Source organism: Harmonia axyridis, chromosome 6 (genome assembly GCF_914767665.1).
Source record: "Harmonia axyridis chromosome 6, icHarAxyr1.1, whole genome shotgun sequence".
NCBI classification, from domain to species: Eukaryota; Metazoa; Arthropoda; class Insecta; order Coleoptera; family Coccinellidae; genus Harmonia; species Harmonia axyridis.
In genome coordinates this window covers 22706377-22721837 of record NC_059506.1, presented here as the reverse complement: position 1 = coordinate 22721837, position 15461 = coordinate 22706377, and the positions used below count along the sequence as shown (strand labels likewise).

General features: G+C 35.2%; 1 protein-coding gene across 5 annotated transcripts in view; it reads left to right on the top strand.

The window, feature by feature from the left end:
* LOC123682980 (protein winged eye) overlaps positions 1-15461 on the top strand; it is a 186377-nt gene that overhangs the window by 159134 nt on the left and 11782 nt on the right. For 4 of the 5 annotated variants that reach the window (XM_045621842.1, XM_045621843.1, XM_045621845.1 and 1 more), the window contains 3 exons: positions 797-916; positions 1086-3463; positions 12626-12854. In XM_045621842.1, coding sequence (XP_045477798.1) covers positions 797-916; positions 1086-3463; positions 12626-12854 — 2727 coding nt within the window. The remainder of the gene's footprint in view (positions 1-796; positions 917-1085; positions 3464-12625; positions 12855-15461) is intronic. The other variant, XM_045621844.1, reaches the window with a different exon arrangement.

Here is a 15461-nt window from a genome sequence, read left to right as displayed (position 1 = left end):
GATCGAAACATTCAAAGTCAAATAATTCAACACAACAAGTAAAATAAATATAATTGTCAGCAAATTTCATACATCAGGCTGTTTTAAAACTGAAAACTTTCGGTATAACAAGAATCCAGCTAAACAAAATAATCAGCAAAAATTATATGTGGAAGAACATACCAAATGAGGAATTGGAAAAAATCGAGAAATGCTCATAAAAGGGTGAAGCCGCTTTCCTACTATCAAAGTGTAGATACGCCATTGCATATTTCGCAATACAACTTATAAAGCTTCATCAAGAATGATTTCGATGAGAATAACATTAAAATAAGAGAAAGTCAAGTTATTTTTTTCCGCGTAACTAAGTCATACATACTTATTGAAGAAGGATCAGGTAAGAGGTAAATACTCTAATTTCAAAAATAATTTTCTCCGACAACATTTCACTAAATAATGAATTGAAAATTCATAAAAAAGAATTTTTTCGATTATTTGAATATAATTTTATTTTTCTTTCAAATCGAACGCTATGTAATCTGTATGTATATAGTTAAGGAGCGGAAAAGACAGTATGTTGTATTCAAAGTTATTCTTTGAATTTTCAGAAACAAACTATTGGAATAGTCCGTCTGGTATTATTTGAATCTACAAATCGATCATTCATAGTCTTTTTTTCTAAACATTTTTAGTTATTTAATTCTGCTCATGGGTACTTACTATCAACAACACTAACCAAAACACAGATCAAGCTTTCGATATTTATTTTGCTTTCTTTTCTTCTTATATTATTATTTTATTTTATTTTTTGTTTTAGCCCCCGTCCCCATGGAATCTATGGTTCCACTTCCGGTACCTATGCCTCCTGTAGGCTTTCAGTTAGTTCGAGATCCCACAAGTGGAGGGTTATTACTTCTGCCCACTACCACAAGCTTAGGTTAGTTAGATTTTCATCTTAACCCAGACCTTTGTCCTTCGTAAACCTTGAGCGCTTCTTCACATCAACAATAACACAAACACGTTGACCAAAGCTGATCTCATTCCTCGTTCTCACAAGAAACGACGATGTTGTTGCTGTCTCTAGAAGGTTGATTTTTTTGTTACAGAACCTATACAACAGCAGACGGTCGTTTGGCCTAGTTACACTCAGCAGTCCCCCTTACTGTTACCTCCCCTACCTCCTCCGCCACTGCAGCTACTGAGCTCGGCTACCTCAGATTACCTTTCGAGCAGCGCGACTTTCCATCAGCAAACACAAACACACAGTACCAGACTGTTGGCCGTTGCTACAGATACCAAGAGAAAGATCCCTTTACCTTCTACCACACTGATAAAGATAGAAGCTGATGCGTCTTCTCTCGATCAAACGAAGACTATCAGTTCCATGTCGGGCACTTCTGGTGCTATGTTCTCTGACCCAAGCATAGCACCCCTTGTAACAACTCACGTTATTTACCAGCACCCTCCTAACCTGATATTATCCCAACCTCAACCAGTGGAAACTTCTTGCAAATCTCAGGTGACGTCGCCGATACCTTGTTTGACACCACCACCGGAAATATCTAGCCAGGTAGAAGAACCACCTCTGGCGGTAGACGCCAGTAACCAAACTGATAGTCCAATCTGCAGCGAAGATGACAATACTTTACACACTCTTCCGGAAGTCAACATAGAGTCAGCTCATGCTTCTAATGAGTACCAAGAAGAAGAAACCGAGAAAGAAGACCCCCAAATGAATAATACACCTGATGAGGTCGAACAATTTCCTGCACCAACCGAAGTACAAACAGAATTCGAGGAAAATAACGAACCGGTAAATCTTGTGGTAGCTCATGTTGAGAAAGAACAGCCGAAGATTGAGGAACAGGTGGAACCTGAGGTAGAAAGTGTTAAACCAGATCTGAGCGGTTTGGAGCTGTTGTCCAACAGCATCGTAGAATTCGAATCTTGTCGAAGCTCTATCAAATCAGAGATAAGATCCAGTATTGATGAACCAGAACCCAAGGAGTTTCTTCAAAACGAAGAACCCAAGGAAGTTGGTCAGAGTGTAACTCAACACAAGCCAACTGAGGATAGCTTGGTAGGTCTCGATCTACTATGCGCTCTAGCGGAACAAAGAATTCTAGAGGAGTCTTCAGAATTAGGCGAAGCGAACGCAAAAACATCCAGGAAAGAGAAGAGAAAGTCCAGAAGGCATTCAGATGAACCAAGGCACAAGAAACGTAAAAGTGATAAGTACAGTGATGAGGAACGTAGATTTAAGGTAGATGTAGGTTTGAAGAAGAGTAAATTGAAAAGGTCGGCTAGTGAAAGCAAATCATGTGATAATGAGGGTGATTTTAAGTGTAGGTGTCGTTTGGAAAATTACAAATCTTGCCATGACCCCAAAACGGAGGAAGTTGTGGCTAAATATATCGCGAGTAAGAATCAAAATGGCTGTTGTAAGGCAGATTGGCCTTGTATGAACGCGTTAGAACTGGACATGAGGATCAGATTGGCGGATCTGCAGAGGAAATTCAAGGAGAAACAGAAGGAGTTGAAGAAGTTGGGCAACAAGAAGCACCGACATCATTCGAAGAAGAGGTCGAGGAAGAAGTCTTCTTATTCTGACAGAACTGAGACGCCGCCACCTCAGCTGGATCCTGTTGAAACCACGCCAGATCCTGCTGAAGTCAAGGGGTCGCTTCTGCTGAAACCCCCTACTCTTTGCGTAGCTGAGAGTGTCAAACCAACGAAACTGTCAGTCTTGAAAAAAACGAAAACCGAAAATGAAAGCACAGAGACCGAAAATTATACTTGGTGTATCGAAGAAAAGTCGAAAAGTATCAAGAGGAAAAGCTCTGTGGAGGGTAGACGGGATTCCCATGACAAAGAGAGAAAATCATCGTCGAAGAAAAGAAAAGTTGGAAGGCCGAAAAGGATATCAGAGCACTACATCCCAACTGAAACTATAGTAGCTAAGAAACCGAAAACCTGCAACTTTGTAGGGTACCTGATGGCCGCAAAGGAAAAATTACAAATGAGACTATCGTTTTCTGATAGCCCACCACGATTCATCGACGAATCCAGTGTTTTCGTCGAGACAAAGAACAAAAACAACAACAATATACTCGTCAGAGAATCAGCCAAAAAGACAAATCCAGAAATGGACAAAACATTTGAAGACGAATCCGCTTGGGAAACGGACATGGAGAAAGAAGAACCAGACGCGAAATTGACCAAGAAGGAGGAAGATGAACCAGTGGTTGTAAAAACGGAGGTGCCAGAAGAGGAAGAACCTGCAGAAGAAGACCCGCACATTTGTACGCTGACGCCAGAACACCTGGAGATGGAGAACCTTAGGGTGCTGACAGCGATGGGTGGACTGTTCTACGCTGGCAGAATGCATGCTGTTCAACCTCCAGATGTGTATTCCATAACTCTGGATGGGGAGAGGGGAAACAGACCGCATATCATGTCGAGGGAAGAAATTCTTAGGGATGCTGTAAGTATTCTGTTCTAAGATGATTTTTAGCTTTGGTTGTGGTAATACAAAAACACCATCGATTTTCAGGCTTCGAAGATTTGGGCCATCGACCCTTCTCTTCAGAAAATGTATTTTAATACTGCAATGTTTTCATTATAGAAGATTCAATCTACAGGCTGGAACAACTATCTTGGCAATATCTGTCTGTTGAAATAGTTGTGCTAACTCAAAAAGCCTTTTATTTTTTAAATGAAGTGTGATACACAATAAGCCTTTATTATATTTATTTTATGAAATATAAAATCGAGAAGGCCTAATTCAATTTTAGTAGAACAAAAATTGATGGATTTAAATTTTAAGCTTTTGTTTCGTATTTTTTTTACTGCAAAAATATTCGGTTTGAAGAACTTCAGTTTAACGAAAAATATAGAATATGTATGAAAAGATCAAGGTGGCTTGGAAAGCAATTTTCTAACGCCAATGAATTTTCGATCAAATGAACGAACCACTTGCCTGAAGTTTAGTACCTGAAACGATTTCTATCTTACATTGATTCATCTAGCTCTAGAACCTGATCCATAAATTGAAGATAAATATTTTGATCAATAAGAAGTTCTTTCTCGGAAACTGTTGAATCTACACTCATAAAATCCAAAAGGCACACGTGATTGATAGTACCAAATATAAGTAATATTTCTTAGAGAAAATCCACTCTATCCTTCATAATTTCTCAATTAAGAATTGTATATTTTGCGAGCGAACATTCAATTTAATTTTAATGGATGATTTAAATATCTTACGAGATCGAATAAAACTTAAAAATTGCTCACAATTTTGAGGCATATAGATATAACGTATAAGGTTCTATCAGGTTAGCAGAAAAGTCTATTCATACCACCACATTTTGCAAACAAAATACAAATTTCGGAAATGTAGAAGGTGGTTGTTTTGAAATTAGAAAACCATCGCATTCTATCTTCAACACCAAACCTTATGTGTATAATAATCAGTAGAATGAAATAATGTGGTCATGGGCGCCCGCAGAAATTTTTCTCAGGGGGGCAAAATGAAAATTATTGAAAAACGATAAGGCGTCCATGATTGTCATTGAAAACCGGAAAATTGTTGTGAATCCATATAACTTTCCTTTTTTCCTTGCCCTTTGGTTTGAGAAAGTTATATTGAGGGTGTTGTGCTGAAAAATGAGACAATCAAAATATCAGGGGGGGGCCATGGCCCCCCCTGGCCCCCCCCTGTGGGCGCCCATGGATGTGGTAAGGTTTTCCAACCACGATGAAAAAAGGCTTCGTTTTGATTTATCAGAAAAGGACTATTTATGAATTGAACACATAAACACATGGCAAAAATCTAGAGATATTCTCTATATTTTTATTCTGATGTGATAACACGAGGTAAGAAAAATCAAACTATCATTTATATTTTGTGAGGATTAATTAAAGGGAATACTTCTAGCAACAAACTTGAATTTAAAACAATAAAATGCAAAATTTAAAAAACAAAAGTAAACGAAAAATTCCAATAGCAGACGTTTCAGTAAGTTAATAGGAGAGTATATCCCTTTCTAGATTTATCACTGTCTTACATCGCCTAGACATATTCGAAATTAAATTCTGGAATTGTTAGTGTCATGGTGTGACATATTCTGTCAGGCTTTTTGTAGAACCGAGAAGAGTTCATTTCTACCATCAAATTGATTTTGACCATGAATCTTCGTATCATATCCCAAACTCAAATCGAATTCAAATCAAGTTATTGAGCTGGCCATGGCAAAGTCTGAATTCTTTAGTTATCTAGAAAATTGGTTTTACGAACTGTTTGTGTTGACGAGTAATGCCATTCATGAGAGAAAATCTGCCACAATTGCAGCAGCTTATGGAATAACAACAGTTGGATGTTTCATGTAGGCTCCTGCATTCAGAACCCCTTCCAGCAAAACGAGATATCTGTTCTTCCATGAAATGAAATTTCGCCTTTTGCCATAATAATTCTAACATTGTATATGTGGACTTCTTGTTAACGCTGCATCCTTTCAACATTTTTCGACATTCTCCAAACATGAACTCCTCTTGAATCTGGATTGAGTCCAAACCCTGAATCATCAGAAAATAAAACATTGGACCATTTACCAATATTCCAATCTGCGCGGTGTTGCGTCTTCTAAAAGCTAGCTGTGTGATTTCCTCTTGGTAACTGAACTTAATAATTGTTCTACATCAAACCATGGGCTGGATATAATTTCCTTTTTAACTCGTTACACATCACTGTGCATTTTCGTCATTTTTTTTTTTTTTTTTGTTGGACACATCACTCTTGTGGTGACTTGTGGTAGTGTGGCAGCCAGGATGATGCTCCCTCTTTCTTCTGTTTTGGTATATCTGGCTATTAAACGTGAGATAACACTTTGACGAAGCGACCCATGTGATTATTTTGCCATGGCCGGCCAGATCCCCCGATCTTTCGCCCATAGAGCATGTTTGGGATATCATGGGTAGAAGGCTTGAAAATTTACCCCAGCCCCCACGGACTTTGACGGATCTGAGACATGAAGTACAATCAATCAAACATAATTTTCTACAAACCTTGAAATAAAATAAATCAGTAAACACTTTAATCCATCATGAATAGCATGAGGGGGCATTGCCTAAACGTGAGAGTTTGCTATGTTTTAAAATTTCTCATCATAAATCACAAACTATGATACAGTTATAAAAAAGACGAAATTGGGACATAACTGTATCCTCCAAAATAACACGATGATATTAATAATAATGTTTATTAATAAAAAACATAAAAAATCATGATAAAATAAAACAAAGAGAATTTTCGTATTAAAATTCGAACCTTCTTCGTCACAAAATGATGTATTGAAGAAGAAGTGAACAATTTCACATCGGCATCCTCTCGGCTTAGCATTCTCAGCAACCCTACAGTGAAATTCCTCAAGTCGTAGCTCAAGCGTGAGCTGACAACATATTATATGAGAGGAAAAACTCGTACGGGGCATTTAAAATCGAGATCTTATTCAAAGATAGTAAGACTTAGTGAAGCTGCAAGACCGGTTTTTATCTAAAGATTGAACACACTGCGCGGTTCGAGATCTAGATGAAGTATGTAACAGACGGTCATATTAACATATTATATTATGGGTTCAGTAAAGGAATAAGACTCTCCCTGCATCATTTTTTTTTCGTACAACTCTATAATTTGAAGTTTCCACGTCCGATTCTTGTTTGGATTAAGTTACATTTGACATAAATGCGCACTTTTGAGTGAAGGTATATTTATAATTGGATATATTGAGCCATTTTTAGCCTAATGACAGAGTTTCCGTAAGTTGTGCATGAGTATTCTGACAGTTCGAGAATCCAGTGTCAAGTAAGTTCTATGATATCGACGTCTTTCAACCCTGTATTTGCGAACCTTCGAACTCTAGTTTGAAAACACGTACCGACAATGTTTTTCTATATATGGCCTTCACGTTTGTTTTGTTTCGGTTTTTCATATTGTTTGCTTACTGTGTTGTGTTATTCATTCTCAAAGCGAATATTTAGGTTTTGACAGATCGAACAAGTACGATTCATGACTATTGTGATGTTGTTTCTTTCATTGTTAAATAAATTAATCAATGTTTCTTATATTTTTCGTTTGACCTCCTTAGTTGTTTTCATTCTATCTCATATCAATTATTCTTATAATCCTATATATTACTAATTTCTTGATCTTTCGAATGGCCCAAATTGATATTAAGCACTAAAAATACCAATTTTGATCGAATTTTCACAAAAATATTGTGACAGGAAGGTGACAATACTATAGATTTGCTAAATATTCTTCCAGAATTTTCTATGATTCTTTCAGCTTGAAAATTTACACGAACCTCGAAATTGGTTTCTCATGTCAACACTCAAAATCTGAACTGTGTTGGTTTTCTGGTCACCTAAAAATTGGGTAATTTCGATATTTTTCTTTAAATTACTGTGATTCTCATTACGTTATCAACGTAACATTTCGCAGGAGACTCAGGAAATGATATAGCACTATATCACTGGACATATAAATCCCATTGGATCAAACTACCAAAATATTTATGGAACGATTTTACTTTGAAGAAAATAGGTTCATGTCAATAATTTCAAAATAAAAACCTTCGTTTCGGATTTTATTGAATTGTGCATTCAGCTCTATTCCAATTAAAATCATGCTCAAAATGTTTTGATAGTTCAATCGATTGAATTGTGATATAACGAAATATAAACGTTTTCCAATAACAATGATTCAATTTGAAATGGTTTTAATGGCAACACTGTATTTTACTTTTTGACATTTCTTATGTCATTTGTGTTCTGTAGGTTAAAATATTTATTCATGAAGAAATATACACTTCAACAACGTTAAGGAAATTGGTAAATTGTTCAATCAAAATCAGTACTGATTTGTAAATTCTGAGAGAAAGGATCAGACAGCAGCCTAATGGAAAAATTTTCATGGATAATTTTTCTGAATTTTTTGTATGTTGTAGAATATGACATCCTGAATAAGAATGTCTATCGGTCCAACTCAATCCTTTAACTAGTTCTCGAGATACAGGGTGTCAAAGTTAAAAACGGCATTTTTTAAAGCAACATTCCTCGTAGGAAAAATCTTTTATGTAACACTTTTGCGCGACAAATATTAACCATAACTTAACCATAAGTTATTATTTTAGACTGATTTTCGATAAAAATTATTCAAAATGAAATTCGTTTAGTGAATAATTCACCCTGCATTTGAAAAAGTCGTGCGTGGAATTTTCAAAATTTTTGTCATTATGCTCTTAGTTCGAGTATACTTTTGTAATGTCAACCAGTTTTGGCTTCGCTATGACCATCAATTTTTCAGAAACACAGGGTAATATATTAAAGGGGCGATCGGTATCACAAAAGTTGTCAAAAAATTGTATACAATAAAAACTACATGACAAACAATTGAAAAATTCCACGGACGACATTTTTTATTACAGGGTTATGAACTAAACTAATTTCATTTTGAATTTGACCCACCCCGTATTCAACAATAATTTTTATTTGAAACCAGTCTGAAATTATTACCTAATGGGTAAGCAATATTTGTTTCATTCAAATAGCTTTCCTACGAGAAATGTTACTTTAAAGAAATGCCATTTTCCAATATCGACACCATGTATCTAGAAAACTAGTCATAGAATTGAGTAGGACCCATAGACTTTTTGGTACGGGAGATCACATTTTACAAAATACGAAATATTCAGAAAAATCAACCGTTGACAATTTTTCTGTTAGGCTGCTGCCTGGTTCTTTGAGATGGATTATACATGAACATTGTTCAGTCAATCGACTCACTATCAGTCGTATTGTAGAAAAATTTGAGAGTGAATTTCCTTTACACGATATAAGAGTATAGTGCCAAGTAATAAGCAGTACTTGGTACCTCTTTCAAATTTGTCTACAATAGGCTAAACAGTGAGTCAAAACAGTGAGTCAATTAATTGAAGAATTTCATCTATGAATTCTTCTTAATTTTCTCTCATTATTCAGCATTCACAAATGAACACTGATTTTGATAAAATAGTTTAAGATTTTCCATGGTCAACTGACGTAACCTACTAAACAACTAACATAACCTACTGAACGACATGAGAAACCTAACCTAACCTACTGAACAACTAACATAACCTACTGAACGACATAAGAAATGTCAAAAAATGATATGCAGTGTTGCCATCATTAAAACTATTTTTAATTGGATCATTCCTATTATAAAATCCATTATGTTTCGAATCAGAATCAATTTAATAAAAATTGTGTCTTCAATGTAATTCCAATTCGTAATAGTAATATTATCTTTAGCTACCGTTGGAATGTGTGAAAACCAGAAATTGGACATTTTTTGAAAACTGCAATGTTGAAAAAAACTGTTTTTTCAGATTGAAATGATTTTACTTGCGAAACGAACTGAATCCATATATAGAGAGATATTATAAAATAAAGAAGGTTCGTGATGATACACGGTTGAAAGATAATGATAGTTGATAATGTCTATGCTGAATATTAAGCGTTTATCTTTCAAAATGTTCTGAATGTGTTGATGAAATCAGAGGATTCCAAACGAGATATTTGAATTCGAGCATTAAAAACAAATTGAAAGATGAAGGTTGGGTTGCAGAAGAGAACATCAACTATGAGTAAGATCAACAAATTGAGAAAATATGTGGTGTCCCAATAGTAAATTTTTCAAGTAGTTATAAATACGTAACCGATATTTTCATTTAGATAATAATGAGAACAGTTTCTGGAAATTCGTTTATTTAGAGGAACGCCTTTCCATATGAACATTTGGATGGTGTTAAAATCCAGCGACTGAATCTCCATACTCACCATTAAGAGTAATTTATTTCTATGAAAATATTCTTCTTTATAATTACTTTTGAAGTAAACCAGATTTGAGGCACCATATATTGCTGTTTGTTGTCTAGCTGCTTTTGTTGTTATAGATTTTCTATTGAATTATATTCTTTCATTATTGCATGTTTGTCCGAATAATAAGATTTTCGCAGAGTCAAACGATCTCTGCAGTAAAATTTTATTCATTTCGTGAATCACCATTGAAACATTTTTTATTTGGTTTCTAGATCTTGTTTGAGATGAATTATTGTTTTTTATCTTTATTCACTTATTTCATGATGCTTGAAAATTTTCAAAGAAATTGATGAATTTCCTTCAGGAGGTAGTGTCCAATGAGGAATGCTCGAACTGATTGTTGAGATACAGGGCGTTAAGAAGAGCAATTTTGGCTTGAGTAGTTTCTCTGCTTTTGTCATTGTTAGGAACAGAAATATTCTCGTTTGGAAATAATCTATGAATATGCAAAAACTTCTCCGAATCAAACAAATAACAAACGAATTTGACTTTTTAATGAACAGATTGCATAAACTCAATCACAACTTCATTTTTTTGGAAACCAAATTTAATTTTCAACTTACAAACTCATCATTTTGGGGTTGTATGAAAGAATGATTAATAAAGAAAAAGCATAAAGTACATATTGATGAAGAACTAAGAATTAGGTCTATATATTGCAGTTGAGTTAGTTGATGAAATTTTAAACATGTTTTTTAATCTTTCACCCTACCTAAGTGCCTCTTGTTCTATATTTTAGGGCTTTTCTTGTTTCGAGTGAATATTTATTTAGAATTCTCTTCGAGTAAGTATTTTGTACTATTTTCGAATAATTATCATCCTCATTTAAAAAAAAAACACTTGACTATTTTTCCACAATTTTAATTCAAGATAACATGCTTGTCAAAAGAAGGAAAATTGCAGTGAATTATAATTTAAACAACATATGTTGAAACCGTTGACAAGCGAAACTTGAGTAGATCGTTTACGATTGGCAATTGTTGTTTATATGCTGGTTATATTTTTAGAATTCCTAAAAAGTTCAATTAAATATTCACTTCATGTGTGTATAAGTTTTATTTTATTGTAATCAATAAAGTGATTGTATATGATAAATGAATAGTACTGCCTGTTGTGGACTTATTTTGTATTATTGTTATAATCCCGTCTAGTACATTTTTTATTCCAACTGATTTTTCAATTCATTGTACCATATGCAATCACTTTATTGTTTATTGAGTTCAATAAAACTAAACTTTTACATACAAGAAAAAAGTAAATCAAGGGACTTCGAGAAATATAATCAACACATGTATAACTAAATATTACCAATTTCAAACAAACAATTGAAAAACATATCGGTTGTATCCGGTTTTAACATCTGTTATTTATTAATAACAGTCAAACATCCTGTATCATAATACAGAGTGTTTCATTGGGAAATGGGAATAGGTACTTAAAAGACGAATAGAGAGCACTGAGGGGGTTCTCTCTTTACAGACACTGGTGGAATATTCTTGTAGATAGAAACGACATTTGATGAAATGGAGCATCAAGGTCTGATATACAAAATGAAGTTGATGAAATTTCCAACCAAACTCACGGGATCAATAAAATCGTACCTGGCAAATAGAAAATTTAGAGTGAATATCAATAGTGCAAGGTCGACGATTAGATTAATTGAAGCCGGAGTTCCCCAAGGATCGGTGATAGGACCGCTGCTGTTCAACTCATACATGGCAAACATACCAAAAACGGATAGATTCAAGATAGCCCAGTTTGCAGATGACACCGCTATCTACTATCTATCACATTAGAACTCGGAAAGCAACAACTATATTTTGAAGGAACAACAGTAAAAAAACAGAAAGCAGGAATCTTCAAAATAGAAAATCTTACGATAGAATGGATAAAGGAAGCAAAAAACCCAGGAGTAACTCTAGACGAAAGAATGAATTTTAGCAAACAGCTAAATAAAACAGGAAAAAGGCAAGGCAATTGCACGGGAGACTGTACCCGCTGCTCTACCCAAAAAGTATTTTTTTCTTAGAAAACGAGCTGAAGATAATAAAGATAAAAGAAGAAGTTAAAAGAAACGAGTAAAAATCATAAAAATCCTGTATTTTGGTTACAAAGACAACGACAATAAATGTATATCTTTCTAGATCCACGTCGGTGCCCTCTATTTGTTTTTTAAGTATTTCTGTTCCCGATGAAACACCCTGTATTTAAATGATAGATAGATCACTGACCTTTTCCTTAAATTTTGAAAATGGGATGAACCCGAAATATGCATGAAGAATTTAAAATTGTGAAATGATATTTCAAGTTTTTTTTTCCTGTATTTGATAAGACCAAGAAGATAACTGTTGAAATTCGCTCTCGTATTTTCAAAGTGTGTTTCCTTTTGGTCTTTCGTACCTCTGAGTTCTTGTATCGTTATTCCATTTTGCGTGTGTCAGTTATTTACTATTATTATACTTCTTAAATCAAACTAAATTTCACAATACGTATTGAAAAGTGTCGGAAACTGCAAATTCCAACATTACCGTTTTTGACGTTCTATATCTGATAAAGTCAGTCAAAAGGGCGCGTTGCGGAATTTTTTCGAGACAGCCATCCGAAAAAATCGCCCTCTCTCTCTCCTGCTTCTTCCTATATTGATGGTCTAGTCCGGTTTGCATGCCAAAACCGGGACTGATCCCCATTCAGTGCGGGTGGAATTAATATGGTTTTAACCTTTCAGATCGTAGAAATCGCCCCGAAAAGCACAGAGGAACTTAGACCTGGAACCCGCCTGTGCGCATATTGGAGTCAGCAGTACAGGTGTCTATATCCGGGCAGCGTGGCTGAACCGGAAACACCAAACCAGGAACTGGATCCCAAGTTCGTGTCCGTGGAATTCGACGATGGGGACAACGGTACAATATCTCTGGAAGACATACGATTGCTTCCTTTGAACCACCCTTATATGGGTAAGTGATATAAGTAGTAAAATGTGTCTGTATGAAAACCTGCAAACGTACCACCCCTCAGAGTTATAAACATAGATAGAGGAAGCATATGTCATTTTCAGTAAGCAAATTTTGTCCCCAACATGAACTATCAAATTTGACTTGAAGCGCGCGGAAATGCAAACATATCAGTGATACGATATATCACTCAATTCGCGAGTTTTTCCACACAGAACGCACTTCTTATGTCCCATAGTGAATCAACGTTTCATATTAACTCCAAATATATTGAGATTAATACCTTAATATACCAGGAACTCAGAAAACAAACTTCAAGCGCGCCAAACGACGTGAAACAACCGATGACACTAGGAGAGCAAAAGTTGCGAAACCTTGGATTTCTGCAGGTAGATACAGAAAATAATAAATATTCCGCTTATTATAAATTCGACAATTAAGATAACTATCGTATTCCAAATATTCAAATTTGCATATTTAATAGGGAATCACACAAATAAATATTTTTCATTCAATATAATATACATTCATAACGATATAGTAAAATTGTTAATTTGAAAATATATCACAATCCGACAACGTAATCTAACCATGTTGGGGACATGTAAAAATTGCGTATACTTGCTCTATCTATGTTTATTACTATATGCCCAAAACTTATACCATTTTAGAAATAACTGGTGTTAAGTGGCCACAACTTTTTTTTCGGAGATTTTCTTTGAATCAGTCATTTATTACTCGAAAAAACTTCATGTAATTTGGCGTAAAAATTACATACCTATATCAATTCCTTGTTTCATTAGCTTTCTTAAAAGGTATAAATGTTACCATTGTTACCAACTCCTCCACAGGATTGGACAAGAAATTAAATAAAAACAGAAAATAACGTGATGGTAACTTTAATGTTCAACTCACAGAAATATTAAAAAAATACAAAGAATATTCGAAGGTACTGTTCAAATTGCTTGCCTCGATTTCTATTGAGGCATGTAGCCTATTACGTACTTCAGTGACTGTTACCCTCAAAAAAAATCTATATTTTATATGCTGGGTCAAAATCCTCTGCCTCAAGTTTTCAGAAATCTCCATTGGATTATTGTAAATCCAACTTTTCATGCGACCTCAAATGTAGAAAACACATGAAGTTAGTTCTGGAGAACTGGCGGGCCAGGGAATTGATCCTCGCGTAGACAGCGGTACGCGTCCTCCAATAGTATTGAGAGCTGAAAAAAGTTGTGGTACATGACGCCATTCGAGTTTTCCGGGAAGAAACAATCTCAACAATGCAATTCTGGATGGTCCCATAAATACATTGAAAGAGAAACGTTGGAAACTCGCCACTACGTGACTCGTTTTTTAATCTTGAACTTGTGGAAAAATATCAATGCCGTCTGTACAGGGTGGGCAAATAAGCGAGGTAAGCGGCTATATCTCAGGATCCACTCATCTTAGAGAGTTTTATGTTAGTTATGGCCGAAAGAAGATATTCTTCAACTGATGCACTGCGAAAAACCAAATTGTGTCTTTAAGTTCTAACAGAAAAAGAAATCCCATCAAATTTGTATGAAAAAACCAAAAGGTCGCAAAGCGATAGCTTCAGGCGTTCTGGATTTATGGTCGAAAGAAGACACAATTTAGTTTTTCAGTGCATCAGTTGAAGAATATCTCTTTTCGGCCATAACTACTGAACGCCTAAAGCTATCGCTCTGCGACCTTTTGGTTTTTTCATACACATTTGATGGGATTTCTGTTTCTGTCAGAACTTAAAACACAATTTGGTTTTTCGCAGTGCATCAGTCGAAGAATATCTTCTTTCGGCCATAACTTCAGAACGCCTGAAATTATCGCTTTGCGACCTTCAGGTTTTCTCATGCAAATTTGATGGAATTTCTGTTTCTGTTAAGAAAATCCTATCATTACATTTGAAATTTTGCAGTAAAATGAACAAAACAATGAACTTATGACTTAGCGCCCTCTATCGAAAGCAGCAAAAACAAATTTATCATGGCTATATTTTGTCCTCAATCAACAAGATATTATCTTTCAGACGAGATCTAATTTGCTCAAAAATGTTGAGCCAAACTGAAGTTACAGGCGTTTCAATCAGTCAGATTTCTCCCTTTCACCTACCCTTATTTGATGTCGTAAAATCGAAAGTGAGAATTCTAAAAGATAAAGAATTCTCCAAGGATTACATGGTATTTTTTCTACAACTTCATATGAACCATTTTCGAGTAAAATTCATTTTTCTACTCGACGGTAGCTATTACGCCCCCTAGCGGTAGAGATATGAACTTCAAAACAATTTCCAGTGTGTTTTCTTGTACACTTTAGTGGTAAAATTTTTTACCGCCAGTTTCTACGATGAGTGGATCCTGACATATAGCCGCTTACCTCTCTTATTTGCCCACCCTGTACTTGTATTATAAATTACTATTTCGAAAAAACTCAGAGATTTTCTGTAAAATCTGAAAAACGCTATAGCTCAATAACCATTCACTTTTGGTCCTCAGTATGGCTCTTTCAAAGGATCGAATTCCAAACATCCTATATGCAGGATATTTCCTTGTAGTCTAAGATCCCGATATAGAACGACCTTCACCGAGATGC